Here is a 17,986-nt window from a genome sequence, read left to right on the forward strand (position 1 = left end):
GACTTTTTAAAAAGCCTATTTGATAAAATAGGTCAGGCTTAGGCTTTTAAAAAAGCATGTTAAGCCTGATAGGCCGGCCTATTTATACCCATAAGTTAAGCCTAATAGGCCTAATTATTATTATATTAATATATATCAACAAAAAATCATTTCCAATTCCCATTGTCAGCCAAAATAAACGAAACGACAAACTCACAAACTCTATTTCCCAATTCCCATTTAAAATCATTCCCAATTTCCATTCCTTTGGATTCTCTTGAATCGCTGCTGCTGCCTTTTGAATCGCTACTACCTTATCGCTGCCGCTGCTACCTTATCACCGCCGCCGCCGTATCAGGTTTGAATGGCTTCTACTGCCGTCGCCGCTGCTGCTGCATTTTGAATCGCTGCTACCTTTTCTTCTTTCTTTTCTTTTGTTTTTTTTTTATCTCTTCATAATGTTCTTCTTATATTCGTTATTTGGATTGGAACTTCATTTTTTCAGCTAAAGATTGAATCTTTGAGATTTTTCTGATATTGGGTTTCTGTTTTTATTGGATTTTTTTCATTGTCTCAGATAGTAAATTTTTCCCCTTTTTATAGCGTTTGTTCTTGTTATTTCCATGCTTGCATAGAAATAGAAATATAATCATGTAATTATGTCATACTTAAATTTTTTTTTGTCATAGTAGAGCTTCTAATATTAGGAAGATAGACGGGTAATCAAATTTTTGATCATATTCCTTTTGATATACAAAGCAATAAGCAGAAACTAATAAAATTGATTAATAGTTTTCTACTTAATATAACACATTTTCATTAATGTTTTTACCATGTACACCAAATGTCTTCTCAAGCAAATGAAGAACCAACTCAAGCAGGAGCAAACACAACTCAAGCAGAAGCAAATGCAACCCAAGAAGAAGAAACTCAAGTTGAACCAATTGTTGGGAGAAAGAGGAAAAAAAAACAAGTGTAATTTGAAAAAATTTCGATGAAAAGGAAATTACTAAAGGTGTGTTTAGAGATGTTTGTAAACACTACAAAGCACAATATACTACTGGGACGGTGGGATCCAGCACGAGTCAAACAAAACGACATCTTGTAAGTTGCACAGCCAAGAAATTGCAAGATGCTACTGAAAAGAGACAAGCTGCTATTCCATTTAAGCGTGTGAGTTCAGGTAACCCCTTTCTTACTTCTGGTGTTGGATACTCTAATGAAAGGATGATGGAAATAATTGCAACTACTGTAATGGTTCATGAATATCCTTTTAATGTTGTTGAGGATGATGTTTGGATGTGGGCATTTGAATATTCAAATCCTGAGTTTCGCAAGGTTACTCATAAAACAACAAGAAGTGATTGTTTGAAACTATTCGAGAATGAGAAAAAAAATCTTAAAGAAACAGTTGGAAAGTGTGAGCAAGATTAGTTTAACAACAAATATGTGGAAATCTAGCCATTAAGTGGTTGAATATATGGTGACGTTTCATTGATGCGAGATGGAATCTTCAGAAAAAAGTTTTGAGTTTTGTGAAAGTGCCTGCACCAAGACGTGGTATTGACGTGGCAAAACCAATGAAAAAGAAGTTTGACAAATACTGGGGGGAGTGTAATTTGTTGATGGCTATAGCTAGTATTTTGGATCCTAGGTGCAAATTTCACAGTGTTTGTATATGTTTTTCCAAGATATATTAATCGAAGGAAGTTTATGATGAGAATATAGAGAAGGTTAGGCGTTCCTTGGAATTATTATATGATGAGTATGTGGCCTTATCTTTGGAAGAGTCTTATTTGATGCATGTTGTTAATTTGGATTGTGATAATCCATCTTCCTCTCAAACAAATGTTAAAAATGCCACTGGAATTGATGACTTGTTACAAACCATTCGGGAGCAAGAAGCCATTTCTCCCACGAAGTCAGAATTGCAAGATTATCTTGATCAAGGTGTTCATGTTGTTCCTAACTCTGAATCCTTTAGTGCTTTGGACTGGTGGAGGAACAACAGCATGAAGTATACGATCTTGTCTAAGATGGCTGCTAATATACTAGCTATTCCAATCTCAACTGTTGCATCCGAGTCCACATTCAGTGTTGGAGGTAGAGTTATCGATGAATTTCGCTCTAGATTAAATGAAGAATCTGTTGAAGCTCTCATTTGTGGTGGTGATTGGTTCCGTCATAAGTATGATGTGAAGAACAAATCAAAGGTTATTATTTGTCATGATATTTTACTAATATTTATTCATATATTCATATGGTATTGTTTAGTCCAATAACTAAAGTATTTTTTTTCTTTTGGTTCCCAAGGTTGATAAAGATGAGATACAAATCAACTTGAAGATTTGATATCATTTTGGTTTTTTGGGCTGGTTTGTGTACATGAAGCTGATGAGTGATTTGTTGAGTTGTGTGATATGTTGAATTATGCTGACTTTTACTACACCTTGAAGATTTGATATCATTTTGGTTTTTTGGGCTGGTTTGTGTACATGAAGTTGATGAGTGATTTGTTGAATTATGCTGACTTTTGCTACACCTTGAAGATTTGATATCATTTTGGTTTTTTGGGCTGGTTTGTGTACATGAAGCTGATGAGTGATTTGTTGACTTGTGTGATATGTTGAATTATGCTGACTTTTGCTACACCTTGAAGATTTGATATCATTTTGGTTTTTTGGGTGGTCTATGTACATGGAGTTTGACTATGAGTGATATGTTAACATGCTGACTTTTGCTACACTTGAGTTTTGACTAAGACCATGTGACTATGAGTCTATGACTAATGAGTGTCACTTTATCACTCATTTCTTTTTTTGTTTTCTCATATCAAGCACTTTATGAAATCATATTATTTTCTATTTTTTGGTGAATTGTACTCAAATGGTTGATAAACATTGATGAGTACTAACGAAAGATTATTATTATTAGCTCTAAATTCATTGTGATTTGTTGTTTTGTTGTTATAGGCTTTTAAACAGCTTGTTATGTTGTTAAAATTTGTTTTTAGTAAAATAGGTTTTAAGGCCTGTTTAGCCTATTTAGTATGTAAAATGAACTATTTGATGACCATAATGTTAAATAGGCTTCAAATTAGGCTTTCAGGCCAAGACAGGCTTTTTAATAGGTCAGGTCAGGCCAAGAAAAACGGTCTATGATAGGCCATAGGCTAGGCTTAGGCTTGTATAATTTTTCGTAGGTCAGGCTCAGTCCTTTCAAAGTCTGGCTTGGCCTTACCTATTCCCAACCTTAAATACAATGAAACACATTCCATCCCATACCATCTAATCCTTCAACTTTCCGGGTCAAAATCCTCTTCATTTATGTCCTTCTCCATTTCTACCATTTGGAGAGATATAAACACACAAAATTTTGAAAAAAATAAAAAATAATTAATGATGATGGGACCCACTTAGTGGTTGGACCCACCATCTATTCTTTTGTGTCTATCTCTCTCCAAATTGCAAAACTCAATTTATTTTAGCAAATGGAGAGGATCTTAACCCCAATTTTCCATTCCCCCAATTTGGGGTGCTGGCATGGAATAGAATGGAGCATTATAATTTAAATATTACCTTTTTACCCCTATTTTATTTTATCATTACTATTTCCTTTTCCTCTCAAATATGCTCTTCTTCTCAAATACTTCGTTTTTTCAATCAGTATGTGTCTTTCTTCTTTGCTTTTATGTTCGTGCATTGCTCTGTATGTGTAGTGGACCTTTTTTTTTTATGCCCAACGAGTTTGAGTTATTTTTCTTGCTTTCTATACACACAGCGAGTTTGAGTTCTTATTTTCATACTTTGTTTGTATATGTAGTGGACCTTTTTCTTGCTTTCTTATTCCATTCTTATTCTCATGGAGGTGAGGTGAGTGCAATTAATTTTTGGTGACAGCAATCCTACGAGCTCCTCTTTGGGATGATCTAGGAGCTTTTGTTTGGGTAGTTGAATTATTGAAGATAATTTTTTAGTAATGATATATTTTACAAAATAATAGTGGTTTTAAATAGGGGTAATAATGGAATAAAAATTATAATTTGTTCTATTCCGTCCACTTTCCAAATAATGGAATGGAAATATTATTCCATTACATCATAAAATTTCCAAACGGTGGAATGGAATATCGGTTCCGTTCCACTCCATTCCGTTCCTTTACATTCTGCTCCGCTCTGTTCTGTTGCGTAAATTCAAACAGAGCCTTAGGGTGTACAAATATCATTGTTGCTCATATAGTGTGCATATGAAAGCCATATTTTAGCTACTTTTTTTCTCTTCATTTAGGAACAAATTATTTCTTTTGAGAAAATTTGGGAACATATTGTTATCATAACTTAATTTATATGTACCGATAGTGTTAAATTATTTTGCACATGCATCCAATCAAATCATGTCACATAAATATTTATGGAGATAGTTTTGGAGCTAACTCATAAAAATGACATTCCAATATAATTTGATTAGATGCACGTGTAAATAAAATACGTGTAAAAAAAAACCTTATTATCAATGATACTTTGATATGATAAATAAATGTGATTGCAGTCTCATGTATCCAACAAAATGTTGTTATAATTTCCACATAAACCCTTAGTTAGACCTAACTACTTCATGCTACCTTTCCACTTCAACCTCTAGCACTTGATTGTATGGTTTTACACTTTTACTATGTAAACAATTTCAGAGTAAGTTGAACTGACATATTATCCATCAGCAAATAATCTCAATGCCTCTCATGGGTTTTATTAATCATAAATAACAAAATGATATTACATTCACCAATGTAAACAAACTAAATAAATAATAATGAAGGGGGCTAATTATTAGTAATAACTAACTGGGAAAAAAACAGCCTCTCCTTGAAACATCACACATGATCGGTTAACATCCAATCTTAAACAGCTATCAATCTCTGTTAAATATTTGGAAAAGCTTCTTTGGCAGCAGGGATCGACGGGGAACGCTACTAGCAGGCCATGGTGCATTCGAAGGCGGTGCTTCAGGTGTCACCAGGTCAAGTGATGGTGATGGAGAAGGTGAAGGTACTGGAGACCAACCATCTTGTTTTGGCTGCACAGTTATGAAAAGCTTTTGTCCATTTTCGCAGTGATCGGTAACACTTGAAATGTACCATCTTCTCCCATAGGTTGTAATTATAATTTTGTCTTGCCCACTGGTTAACACAGGTGCTGTCAAAGGAACTGAGCAACTCTTGAAGTCACTTCCATTCACTCTCACAACATTGTCTTTGCCACCAACATAATTGAATGCTGCAAATTAATTCAATATCTTAGCAAAAAAATAATTATATTCATAGACATAATGATACAATAAAAAAAATGAAAATTAGAGATAACGAAAGAATATACAAATGGAAATGAGCTTACTGAGTGTGTCCCCGAGACGAAAGACCTTGTTTGCGGTCCAAGTTTGGTAATCAAACAAAGTAGTCCAACCCTTTTCATCTCCAACTACAAAATCTTTTGCCACGGCCATGGTTGAGAAGATGGAAGCAATGAGAGCAAAGAGAAAAAGAGCACGAGAAAGAGCCATGTATGAAGTACTAGTATTGCTCTTTCTTTGTTTAATTTGGTTACTTTCTATAAGAGATTAAATACAGATATATATATATATACACATAAAATATCAGGGTGAGGGGGGATTGCAACAAACGGCTATGGACGGCTTGGCAGAATTTGAATATTAATTTGATTTAACCACAAATATAATATTGCATGCAGACTTGATAAGAAATAACGTACGTAGTATTGTAATAGAAAATAATGTTGAGGTAAGGTAATAGATCCAATGCATGCAATAGTCATGAGGCTTGACCCCTTCTCCTGTTCTAATATGTTCATATGTTGCTTCTCCTGTCCAATGCATGTAATTGAAAGTAATTTTATTTTTTTGTATTAAGTTTTTTATTTATGTTTTAAAACCTGAATGGTTTTTTGTTTGAAAGATTTAAAAACCCGAATAGTATTTGCCTAAATTTCACTGTTGCAGGAAGTTTAAATTTGCTTTGTAGGAATGCTACTAAAAGTCTTATTTCAACATTCATAAGACAAATTATAAGCTTCGAATCAAGAAATACTCTCCTTATAGAATTAAAGGAAATTCTCTGGCCTATTGATAATCATAAGGATGTAAATTACTTATGTATTCTTGAAGTACATCTCATTCATGGTGTCAATATGATCTGGAATCACCGTACTTTCATATTCCACCTCTAAACTCTTTAATAGGTCATATTGGTCAAGAGGATCTATGGTGACATATTTAGAGCTTAGATTGGTTTAACTCGTTTAGTATAAAGATTAGGCTAAAAGTTTTCATAAATCCTATTTATTTAAATAGATCGGTTTTAGAGTCTTTAAAAACTCTATTAAATATGTCCGGACAGCTTCTATGTATGAAATTAAATACACACTCATGTACATACATATTATTTGATCTAGTGTATACCGGATCGTAATGTATTCATATGTAGTCCGTAATCTAGTGTGGATTATATGTTATTGGGCCGTTATGTATTGAGTCAACGATGTGGTCCAAAGTTCAGTTTAGAACAATACTAATAAAATGTTAACTCTTTGTAAAGACATGAGTTGTGATAACTATTTCAAATACAATATTTGACAATACTTTTCAAAAAAAATAGAAAGCTTAAATAATTAAATAATATGTAATTTTAAAATAGTTAAATAATCACCGTGAGATTTTTGCCCAGCTCTTTTAATCAAATTTTGTACATTGAGAGCTCCATGGGTCTCCATTCTCCGGTCATTGAAGAAGAGAGCTTCTATTGTTGCTATGAAAAAGTGACTTTAGTATACTTCTCGAATTACAGTTTTTTGTTTGAAAGTATATATTTTCAAAATTCAAGAAAGAAAAACATTTGTAATTTTTTAAATTTAGCGAATGATAAAATTGGTTGGGAGATGTGAAGCCCCGATATTTCAAAATGGATGACGTATCGTATCCCCTGCGTATCCTGCACTGATATATGTCAGATACTTCTCGATACGTATCAGGAAAGTATCCGAAGATTAAATTTTATTTTTTAAAAAAATAATTAGCTGATACTTCCCAATACTTATTAGAAGAGTATTCGATAATTATCCTACACCGATACTTGCCCCGATATTTCCCAATTAATGTTGACTAAAAAAACTTAACTCTTGAGTACTTATGTGTTCTTTTATGGATATAGTGCTTCTTTTTTGGATCGATATAGTATAACACTAACAATGTTCATTTTGGATATAATATAGCACTGATGATGCTCTTTTTGGTATATATTGTGTATGTAATCGACTAATCATCATTCTCTTAATCGTCGGTATAATTTATATTTATGTTGATATGCTACGAGTCTATGACGACTGATTTTTTTTTATTTTTTTTAGAGATATGACTGGTTTCTTTTGTTTGTTAATATATTTGCATATTAAAAAAAATGGTTATAATTATATTGCACATTTAATTATATAAATTATTTTATTAACGTATCACAGCCGTATCGTATCTTGATTTTTGAAATTTTTCCATATCGATGCTGTATCGTATCTCGTATCCGGGCTTCACAGGTTAGGAGCTATCACATGTCTTTAAAAATGTAGAATCAACTCAAGTTATTAGTGTGATGACATCTATAATAAATGGTCTATGCTAACATTTGTTATTTTCTTCTAACTCCGATAAACTTTTGAAACCCAACTCACTTCAACTTTATATAAAGAAAATAAAAATAAAAAAATTGATGTAAATAAAACCATCCAAAATTAAACTATAGGTTGTTGTGTACTTTGAATTGGATAATTTTTCTACAAAATTAACTACTTTTTCGTGGTGGTGAGGGTTTGTACCCGGACATTATTATGCAGTACCTAATTGAAAACACTTATTACCCAAATCTCTCGGAAAAAAAAAAAAAAGAAGTTTAATAGACAAAAAATAATAATAATAATAAGTTTTTTTTCTAAATTACCTATGAAGAATGGTGGATAATTTACCCACCAACCAATAAAAATGAACAATTTATTTGTGGGGTCAAGATAGTTCATGAATATGTGCTTATGTGTATTGGTTTGGGTAAATTGTCCATCATTCTTTCATAGGTAGCCTAGTTGTCACCTAATAATAAACTACTAAAAAAATTCCTTCTCTTAGCCGGTAGGCAACTAGGAAAAAAAAAATCCTTCTCTACAACTCTGCTAAACCCTTTGTCCCTGAAATCTCCCTGCCCCCCACCTTCTAAAGAACCCTTGTCGTTGCCGGTTGGCCGCCTCCTCCGCCACTCTCTTCCCATTCAAGCTCTGAATCTAAGCTGGAAATATGGGTAAGTAACCCTTTTCTCTATCTCAGTCAAATACCAAAATAAAAAATTTTACTTTATTCTTCTTCATGTTTTGCGTTAAAAATCTTATTTTTAATTATGTTTCAGTAGAACAAACCGCAGAAAAATCACGCCGAGAACGAAGAAAAGAATCCCGTTTAGCGAAGAATGCATCTAAATATCAATCCTGGCTTCAACACCACCAGGTAACTAACTCTCTCTCTCTCTCTATACATACCCCTTTTACTCAATTCAACTCTTTGTTTTCTTTTCTGTTTATGTCCACAGCTATGACATAACTTTATTTATTTTATTCTTTAGAAATCTGAAGCTATAAAAAGAACTAACAATCAAATTCCTGAGTTAAAATCTGAAACCAAATTGGACCAACCAGTTATTCCTAGTCTCATTAATGAAACACAAGTTGTGAAAAGGTCGAAATCTTCCTCTAATAAAAAAGAGGCATCTGAAGAATGTGCATTGTCAGAAGATGAAATTGATGCCCCTGTTGTGAGGAAAGTGAAGAAGGGTTCTCAGAAAAGTTCCAAGAAGAAAAACAGGGTTGAGATGGGTTTGTCGGATATATCGATGGCTGCCCAGATGGATTTGGAATTGGAAAGAAAACTATCGAAAAAACTTAAGGTAAAAGAGGGAAAATTGAGAGGGTTTGATGATGGATTGAACATGTTGTTTGAAGGAATGCCGTCTGCTGATGATTTATTCGGAGATATGGAGGGTTTTGATAGTGATGAATTACCGAGTAGGAAGACGAAGAAGAGTTCGTCGAGTAAGAAGCGTAAGTTGTCGAAAGAAGAGATGGAAACCGAGGGACCTGTGGAAGCTCGTATTCAAGATGCAGTATTTGAAGAAGTTCCCGATAGTGGAACTTCTAGGAAGAAGAAGAAGGATAAGAAAAGAAAATTGTCGATTCAAGAGCAGGAAGATGGTGCGGAGGATTATGCTGTTTGCATAGATAAGCCTGTGGAATCGAGTGGAGCGGATGTGACATCGGGGGATGTTGCTGCTGATGTTTCTGAGAAGAAAGTGATAGGAAAATATATAGCGCCTCACTTGAGAGGTCGTGCTGGCAATGAACCTGAAGAGCATACTCAAATTCGAAGACGTGTACGAGGTAGGAAGGGGGGAGACTTTGTTTTGATTTTGTATTTCTAACTCTGTGTGCGTCATTAATTGTTTGTCTTTTGATTTGAACTTGTTTCTTCAGGCCTTCTTAACAGGATTTCTGAATCAAATGTTGAGTCAATTACTGGAGAATTGTCCTTGATCTTTCAGGTATGCCACTTCTACAATTTTTTTAACGGCTGGATTTTCATTTTATTCCACGAAACATTACTCTTTTGTTAATTTTTAGATTCCTGCTCATTTTTTTACAATGAAACGTGCCAACCTTTTCCAATTTACAATAAAAGGCCGTATTTTTATATTATATGTGCCCATTAATGAAAGTAAAGTGATCAATCAGGAAGAAGGAACTCAACCTAGTTTGCCTTCTCAAATTTGAATATGTTCAGTGGTAAAGGGTTAAACTCAAGACCTTTAGCTAACCCTGCCATGGAGGTTGATGTTCTTCTGAGGCGAAAAATTGATGTATCTTATGATTATGAATTAAAATAGTTAAATAAAAGATTACCAAAAAAAATAAATACAAATCTGTTATCCTATGTGAAGAATTGGTGTCCATACTAATTCGTGTTGTTGCACCTCCACGTTTTTATGCTTCAAATTGAATTATATAATAAGGTCATAATAATTAATGGAAATGGATGTTGAAATAATTGTTCAAATAGCTTCTAGTCTGACTGCTCACTTTGTGGCCTTGACATATTTAGATGCCAACTTTCAATGTTTGATATATGCCTATCTCTTGTAACTTTTTCAATTCCTTGTTGTTTATGTGAAATAAAAACAGATTGTTTCTCTGGAGTTTTAACACACACTTCTATGATGTAATTTCTTTGCAGTCTGTTGCTCGTAGTGTTGCTTCACAGATTATGATTGAGGAGACTTTAGCATCCTGTTCTGGAGGCCCCCGTGGCAATAAACAGTAAGGATTTTTTTGCCTTCCTGTTTTACTCAGACCTCCCTATGCAAACTTGCTAAGTCTGTAATATTTTGTTTTCTATGTTTCGAAGCAAACTATTGAACCATTGTGATGATGATTATGGATAGCCATTAAATAGACTAAGATACTTAATCAAATTTAGTTGTAGACAAATAATGAGACAAGACATGGTTAGACCATAAAAAGTTGATTGTCTATGGATTTAGTCTAGTTTAGTTTAAGCCTAAAACCTTAGATGCATGGAGATTCTCCAACCTGGAAGAGTGGGAATGATAACAAAGGAAAATAAAGATTGAGGATATTCTTTGTAAAGAAGAGAAGGGAAAATGTGGCTCAAAAAGCATGTCTGAGAAACGCGTGTTTGAAATGATTGAATAGCTATAGATGAAATTGAAACTTCTGCAGGGTTCTGTTTAGAACAATTGATCTTGAGTGTAGAGGCTGTTGTTCCTTTTGTAAAGATTGTATAGGCATTCAGAAAATAGTGCGTAGTCCTTTGACACTTAGCTTTCTTTTTATTTGATCTTTCTTTGAATATTGTTTTTATCCATAATCCCAACTTCTGTAAAGTTTCATTGTCTAGCTTTCTGGATTTTTTATGTTGTTGTGCTTGTTGTAACTGACAATTTTTTCTTTTGCAGATATGCTGCTGTATTTGCTGCGTTTGTTGCAGGGTTGGCCTGTACGGTTGGTATTGACTTTGGTGCAAAGTTTATGGCTTCCTTTGCCAAATGCTTTGAGGTATAGCTCGTTAACAAAAGGCTTAATACATCATTTGGTCCTTTAACTTATTTTTGGTTTTCATTTTGGTCCTTTAACTATAAAGTGTCTCAATTAGTCCCATAAGTCTTCTTCCGTTTACTAATGTGGTCCTCTCCGTTAGTTTGTTTCAAAAACTGTTAACCCCTTGTCCACGTGTCATTTAAGATTAGTGATCAAGGGCTGGATTTAGTAAGCGCACAAATATACAATGGACTTACAACATATGATTACTTCTATTGAATTTCCTAAAAATAAAATCAAAATAGAAATAAAAAATTCATTTCCTTTCTTCCTCTTCTGCGTGTTCCCTTCTTCCTCTTCTTTCTTCCTCTTCTCTTGTTCATTCTCCTCCCTCTTTGTTCATGTTTTCTTCTTTCAATCTTTCATCATCAATTCTTTCAAATTCCAATCTAAACCCATTTTTGGATCTAATCTAAACTCTTCCAAATTCCAATTTAAACTCATTTTTTTATGAACATTAACCCATTTTGTTGTTGTTGTTGTTGTTGTTGTTGGAGAGCAGATTTGAACCGAATTTATTGTGTTGTGTTGTTGTTGTTGTTACTCAAGTTCTGGAAATTTGATATTTGGGGAAGGCTTTTATTGGTTGTACTGACAGTGTGTTTTTGGCCTGGGAAGGTGTGGTTGTGGCCTTTGTTTTTGGCCATCAATTTGTTTTTTCTTTTCTGCTTCCCATGGGCATCAGCTGTTTGCATTTGGGTTATGTTTTGGGTGGCGACCTGCGCCTCTTTTTTTATCAGTCACGCCTGTTTTTTAGGCTCTGTTGTAATCCAAGCTTTTAACTCCCTCTCCTTGAATTTCTCTTCAAATCCATCACTTATTCTTCTTTCATTTTATTCATAGTCTGTTTATCTGCATTTTATTCATCACTTATTGTGTTGGTTTTGTTTTGATTAGGTTTGGTGTGTGTTTGTAATTTTCTGGGTCTTGTAATTTTCTAAAATTTGCTGTGTTGGAGTTGCTGGAAAAAAGCTATGAAATTTTGTAATTTTCTGAAGTTTTGTTTAAGATGCAGATGAAGAAGATTGGTAGGGGAAGAAGATGAAGACAAAAATTAGGTGGTTGTGGTTTATTATAAGTTAAAATAGATCTCTCTATGATCCAACAATCTTAATTTAAAAAAAATATCAAACGGTTAAAATTACAAATTTTAATAAAGTCCATGGTAGACCACCTACAAAGTTGGTTCACCTTAGACAGTTAAGGTTAAAAACTAACAGAAAAGACCACATTAGTAAACGGAGGAAGACTTATGGGACCAAATTGAGACACTTTATAGTTAGAGGACCAAAATGAAAACCAAAAATAAGTTATGGGACTAAATGATGTATTAAGCCTTAACAAAATAACAAAGTAAATTTAAGTCCAGTTTAACATATTTGTTTATTATCTGTTTCATTTGTCGGTTTTGGTTTCTTCTCCAAATCATCATTTGCTTTCACTGCAGTGTTCTGAAGACTACAAAATTTTAATCTTCATATGTTTTCTTCGCAGGATGAGTATCATAAACAAGACAATCTCTCCTTGCGGAATATTGCTCTTCTCTTATCTTATTTATGCATATTTGGAGTTTGTTCTAGGTGGGTAAATTGTAATGCACCAAGCACTATATAATAACATTTTAACTATACTTTCCTAATAAATATCTCTTTTGATGCTTTTCAGTGATTTAATATTTGACTTTCTAATCATGCTGAGTAAGCGTTTGACTGAGGTGGATGTCGCTATTATTTTGACTGTGTTGCAAAGTAAGTTTTTGTCTTCATAAATCTCTTGCAGTTTTGGTTGGTTTGCATTCTGCTTTATTCCAAATTATAGAAGCCCGTGCAGTTCCCTTCAAATCCTCATTTGTAACTGCTGACTGCTGGATCATCATTTACTAAATTCTAAGACTATTTTCCTTTATAGAAGAATTTTCTACTTCGTTGATATCATACAGTGTTTGTTTTGTTGGGTTGGACGGACCGCTCTGACACTTAGGAACTGAACGATTCAAATTTAAATTTCAATAAGCACTTGGGTTCATTTGGCTAACTTAAAACTTTTTATTTATTTGAAGAAGCTAAACTAGCCCACATAAATTGACACCGGGGAGAATCGAATCTGAGACCTTGAAGGAGGACCACACTCCTAGGTCCCAAACCAATACCACCAAACCAACCCAGGTGGGTTTGGCTAACTTAAAACTATTGGATAGCTTCAGTCGTAAAGTGTACTTTTGAATTGTTCATTAAGAGGGTTAACCAAGCTTGGCTAGGTTAGCCTCAGAATCCAAGGGTTTATCAAGCACTTGGCAATCCTCTCCTCGCTCCTTGAGCTAACTTTTGGGGTTGAGTTAGGTTTAGCCCAAAATCTTAAGATATCAAATCATATCCTAGATCTTTTATTGGGCCCTCATATTTGTCCGTAATCCATATGTCTAATCATAGGTGTGACGGGTATGTTGAGATTCCACATCAACTACAGGTGTGACCAATGTTGTCCTTATAGCGCTCGATGAATGCTTAGTTCTTGCCCCTTGAGCTAGATTTTGAAGTTAGTTAAGCCTAGCTCAAATTCTAAGACAATTAATGCAATGTACTTATATACATCATTATTTACATAAATTCCACAGTTGATTATTAATATCATCTCTATGTTTACATTTTTATCATGTTTACTGCATGCATAGCCATGAGACTGGTGATGCTGTATAGAACTGCTATTATCCCCTTTATTTCTCCCTTTTTCTGTTCAAGTTGATGGATTCCGTGTAATATGCATAGCCATAAGACCCATGATGCTGTATAGAACTGCTATTATCCCCTTTTTTGTTCAAGTTGATGGGTTCAATGTAATATTATACTGTAGCATGACTTTTTTAGACTTTTCTCATAGGAGCTTGCTCAAATAGGAAACCATGATTATTTTTATTGTATTTGTCTTCATAGGTTGTGGGATGATTACTTGGCTGCTGTTGCTATCAGTGCAGGGGTTTGGCTTTTAGAGCTCTGAACCTTGCATTTAGCAACAATAGCAGCAAATTGTAATAAGGTTCCAGTCTTAGTTTGTTTTTCTCAGAGGAAGTGGTTCTTGAATCACTTTTAGTTGGGATTTTCGTCTCTCCTTCTTTAGAAGTGGTTATAGGCTTATTCAGGAGGATGCATGCATAACTGCTTTAGTCTATTTTCTTGTTTAATTGGGTTTTGGCTTTGTCCCCCCAGTATTGTACCTTTTCTTTTTTCTTTTTAATCAATTCCGTTGCTTTATCAAAAAATATAGGTTGTGGGATGAAAATAAGGGCTGATGACCCCGCTGCCATGAAAACATTCATTGTTAATGTTCAGGACACGTCAAATAAGATGAAGGCTTCCTCTGGAGATGGTCCTGAAAAGAATAACAGTAAAAGAGTAAGCATGCAAAGTGCATGTTTTGTTTTGCATTTGAAAGTCCCAAACCATGGCTTCGGCAAAACCTTGTCTCTTGTAGCTTTTGCAAACCACGGTTTGGAGACTTTGAATACAAAACCAAACACACTGTTTTATCATTACTCGTCAGAAAACTGCCTCTAGTTTTTCTGCCCATAGTTCAGCACTGATTACTTGGTAATACTTGTAGATGGAGTTCATGCTTGAAACCATATATGACATCAAGAACAACAAGAAGAAGGCAGAAGAGGTTAACCCTCGAATTAAAAAGTGGCTACAGAAGGTCCTATTCTCTGATCCATGTTTTATGGCATTTTTTATTATTCAAGTTCCTTTCTGTGGATATATTACATGTTATGTTCCGCCATAGCTTATTTTCAAAATATAATGGAATTCCTTACAAACCAACAACCATAGCCTTTTTCATTAGCTGAGATCATCTACATGCGTTAAATAAACTTAAATGACACCGTAAAACATGGAATTCCCTAACTGGTACTGGTGCTATAAAACTCTTACCATGTTAGGGTCCAGGGAAGTGTCGGACCCGTTATGGGTCTATTTAAACAGTGATACCTTGGATTTACATCATAACTCGAATTTATGACCTTCCAAATGCCAATGACCCAGCAGCTTTGAAACATGGGTACTCCAAAAATGGTGAAGTACCCGTACCTGGTAAGCACCGGTACTAGGTACGCATACCATACCCGCACCTATGCATCATAGCCCAGCGGCTACTCCAACTGTTGTATTGTGTAGGTAGTACTTATCTAATTTCCAACTTTCTTCTGATAGAGGGCATTCTTTTTTGCATTATCTCTCCTTTGATTAGCATACTACCATTAATGCAGTGCTAAAAAATAAATTAATGAACCTTACTTGGGCAGCACGAAACTGAAGTTCCTCTGATTGTGATCCTTGTTGGAAATGATATTATTTATAAGACCAAATCGTGCATTTTATTTTCTGAAATTATTCAAACATATATAATTGAAGATCCTAGCTTTAGATACTACGGTTTATTTAGGAATAGTAACGAGGACTTGTTGAAGTCGTTTGCTTATTGAAAGATGACGTGTTAACTTTATTTGCCTAGTAGCTTGTAAACTGCTTTCTTCAAATTCTTGTTATGTTGTTTGTCTTTTTACTTGGAACATGATCGATGCATTATGTTAGTTCTGTTATTATTATTAACAGTTTCTTTTAGTAGATCTGAATCAGTAATCGTTCTGTGAACATTCTCTTACAGTTACTGTAATCTATATAATAGAACAAATAGCTTTCTTCAAATTCTTTTTCCGCCGTTTGTCTTTTTACTTGGCGCGTGATATATACATTGTGTTAGTTAACCATAGTTCTGTCATTATTAACAGTTTCTGGTAGTTATGGATCAATAAGTGTTCTGATAACATTCTTTTACAGTTACTATGAGCTATATATACAGTGTGACTCACAGTTCTATGTAAGAAAATCATTTGTATCCTTTCTTACAAAACATTGCGAACTCTGTTTTTCCTTTTTTTTCCCCTGATTTTCTATCACTTTCGCTTGCATTCTCATAAGCCTATAAACACTAGTAAATGTATTATTGAAAAGAAAATTCTTGTATCAGATTGCTATTTGATTTTTTCTGTTAATCAAAAAGCATTCATGTTTCCTCAAATTCTTAATTTGAATTTTGTTTCCAGTTAAGAGTTGATGATATTTCAATTAGAGGGCTTACATGGAGTAAGTTACTTGATCCTGACAAGAAGGGCCAATGGTGGTTGTCCGGAGATATGGTTTCAGCAACAGATAATGTTGAAGAAGTTGCCAACAAAATAGACAAAGATGTGGCTGAAACCCAACGAATGTTGCAGCTTGCTGCTGCTCAAAGGATGAACACAGATTCCAGAAGGGCAATCTTTTGTATTATAATGTCTGGGGAGGACTATATTGATGCATTTGAAAAGCTTCTAAGATTGGAACTACCTGGCAAGCAGGTCAGCCACTTTTTCTCTGGTTCGTACTGTCTTCTTCGAATTATGAGGCCTTCCGTGTTGTGATATATTTTTTGTTCATGTACTTCAGGACAGAGATATAATGCGGGTTCTTGTTGAGTGTTGCTTGCAAGAGAAAGTTTTTAACAAGTACTATACAGTGCTGGCTTCCAAGTTGTGTGAGCATGACAAAAATCACAAGTTTACTCTACAGGTAATTTTTTTTCTTTAGGAATGGGTTAGATGTAATCAAAATTCAAAATCTATCCTAGATTTGTTATTGGTTCACTTGTATTTGTTCACATTACATATGTCTAGTCCTGGGTATGAAAATGGTGTTGAGATCTCTGTTATTGGGCCATCCACATTTGTCAACATTTCATGTCACAATCTTAGGTGTTAGTGGGTGTGTTAAGATCCCACATTGTAATATTGCCAAACTAGTCCTTCTAAGGCTTGAAAGTGGAATTTGATTTAATTGACATTATGATAATAATACCTTTGCCTTTTATTTGCAGTTTTGCCTATGGGACCACTTTAAGGAGCTGGAGTCTATGGCTCTTTTGAGATCAATGCACCTAGCAAAGTTTGTGGCTGAAATGGCTGCCTCTTTTACTCTCTCCCTTGCAGTTTTGAAAACTGTGGATCTCAGTGATATCACCCAGCTAACCCCAAAAAGGATTATGCATTTCCGCATTCTGTTTGAGGCCATTTTTGAATATCCTGAAACCGTGGTGTGGAAGATATTTACACGTATAGCAGGGACCCCTGAACTTGAAGGTTTTAGACAAGGCATTGAGTTTTTCATTAAGGAGTACATTGTGAAAGCAAATAAAGCTGCATCTCAAAAATTTAAGTTGGTAAAAAGAGCCCTTAATAACATAGAAGGAGTCCTGATGCAAGAGTAAATTTTGGAGAATACCAAGTTTTGGAGCTTCTTGTATCATTTTCTATTTATATCATTCTTATGGATGTCCTTTTGAGTTATGACCAGTAGGAATTGTACAATTACTTTGGTATAGGCCTTACAAGCATTTTTGTAATAGTATTTTCTGCATTCTATCTCCTTTCATATATTCTTCAATGACATGTACACCCTTTCTATTATTATGTATGTGAAAGATGTTGATCTATTTAATTTACACGTTATATAATAAAAATTAGAGGGAATGTGGTGTCATTTAAATTTAGAAGAGGGGTATAATTTTTGAGCAGTGTTATTTGAACAATCTCTTAGTACAACTTTTGTGACAACCTTGTTATTTTTTCTTTTCATTGATCAATAACAATGGAGAGAGAAAAAGGAAGAAAGAGAGAATAAGAAGATAATGTGAGTATGAGAGAGAAAATTGTACAAAAATGGTTGTACAAATATCATTTCTCATAATTTTTTTCAACAAATAGAGTTG

General features: G+C 34.2%; 3 protein-coding genes across 4 annotated transcripts; 2 read left to right on the forward strand and 1 right to left on the reverse strand.

Moving 5' to 3' along the window:
• The first annotated feature begins 640 nt into the window (after nt 1–640).
• LOC120576862 (zinc finger BED domain-containing protein RICESLEEPER 1-like) lies at nt 641–2,935 on the forward strand. The gene is made up of 2 exons (XM_039827441.1): nt 641–2,192; nt 2,293–2,935. The coding sequence occupies exons 1-2, from the start codon at nt 1,779–1,781 to the stop codon at nt 2,329–2,331; spliced, it is 453 nt and encodes a 150-aa protein (XP_039683375.1). The 5' UTR covers nt 641–1,778; the 3' UTR covers nt 2,332–2,935.
• Nucleotides 2,936–4,802: 1,867 nt separating this feature from the next.
• LOC11439548 (blue copper protein 1a-like) lies at nt 4,803–5,550 on the reverse strand. Its single transcript, XM_003624627.4, has 2 exons — nt 5,369–5,550; nt 4,803–5,251 (listed from the first exon to the last, which is right to left on the reverse strand). The coding sequence occupies exons 1-2, from the start codon at nt 5,532–5,534 to the stop codon at nt 4,887–4,889; spliced, it is 531 nt and encodes a 176-aa protein (XP_003624675.1). The 5' UTR covers nt 5,535–5,550; the 3' UTR covers nt 4,803–4,886.
• A 2,605-nt stretch (nt 5,551–8,155) lies between these two features.
• Nucleotides 8,156–17,721, forward strand: LOC11440086 (nucleolar MIF4G domain-containing protein 1). 2 transcript variants are annotated; one of them, XM_003624628.4, is made up of 13 exons: nt 8,156–8,325; nt 8,431–8,528; nt 8,644–9,454; nt 9,548–9,615; nt 10,305–10,387; nt 11,047–11,146; nt 12,683–12,768; nt 12,854–12,936; nt 14,450–14,577; nt 14,786–14,878; nt 16,287–16,580; nt 16,669–16,791; nt 17,096–17,721. In XM_003624628.4, the coding sequence occupies exons 1-13, from the start codon at nt 8,322–8,324 to the stop codon at nt 17,483–17,485; spliced, it is 2,361 nt and encodes a 786-aa protein (XP_003624676.1). In that variant the 5' UTR covers nt 8,156–8,321; the 3' UTR covers nt 17,486–17,721. The 2 variants fall into 2 exon arrangements, with proteins under 2 accessions (XP_003624676.1, XP_013449512.1); XM_013594058.3 differs by having other exon boundaries at nt 8,434–8,528.
• The last annotated feature ends 265 nt before the right edge of the window (nt 17,722–17,986 follow it).

This window comes from Medicago truncatula, chromosome 7 (assembly GCF_003473485.1).
Source record: "Medicago truncatula cultivar Jemalong A17 chromosome 7, MtrunA17r5.0-ANR, whole genome shotgun sequence".
In the NCBI taxonomy this organism is placed as follows: domain Eukaryota; kingdom Viridiplantae; phylum Streptophyta; class Magnoliopsida; order Fabales; family Fabaceae; genus Medicago; species Medicago truncatula.

Excerpts from the sequence above, each read along its gene's own strand:
- LOC120576862 (XM_039827441.1), top strand. The coding sequence starts at position 1,779 with ATGCATGTTGTTAATTTGGATTGTGATAATCCATCTTCCTCTCAAACA. Across the intron at positions 2,193-2,292 it reads ATGTGAAGAACAAATCAAAG|GTTGATAAAGATGAGATACA; the intron begins GTTATTATTTGT and ends TTGGTTCCCAAG.
- LOC11439548 (XM_003624627.4), bottom strand. The coding sequence starts at position 5,534 with ATGGCTCTTTCTCGTGCTCTTTTTCTCTTTGCTCTCATTGCTTCCATC. Across the intron at positions 5,252-5,368 it reads TCGTCTCGGGGACACACTCA|CATTCAATTATGTTGGTGGC; the intron begins GTAAGCTCATTT and ends ATTAATTTGCAG.
- LOC11440086 (XM_003624628.4), top strand. Across the intron at positions 10,388-11,046 it reads GGCCCCCGTGGCAATAAACA|ATATGCTGCTGTATTTGCTG; the intron begins GTAAGGATTTTT and ends TTTCTTTTGCAG. Across the intron at positions 11,147-12,682 it reads CCTTTGCCAAATGCTTTGAG|GATGAGTATCATAAACAAGA; the intron begins GTATAGCTCGTT and ends TTTTCTTCGCAG.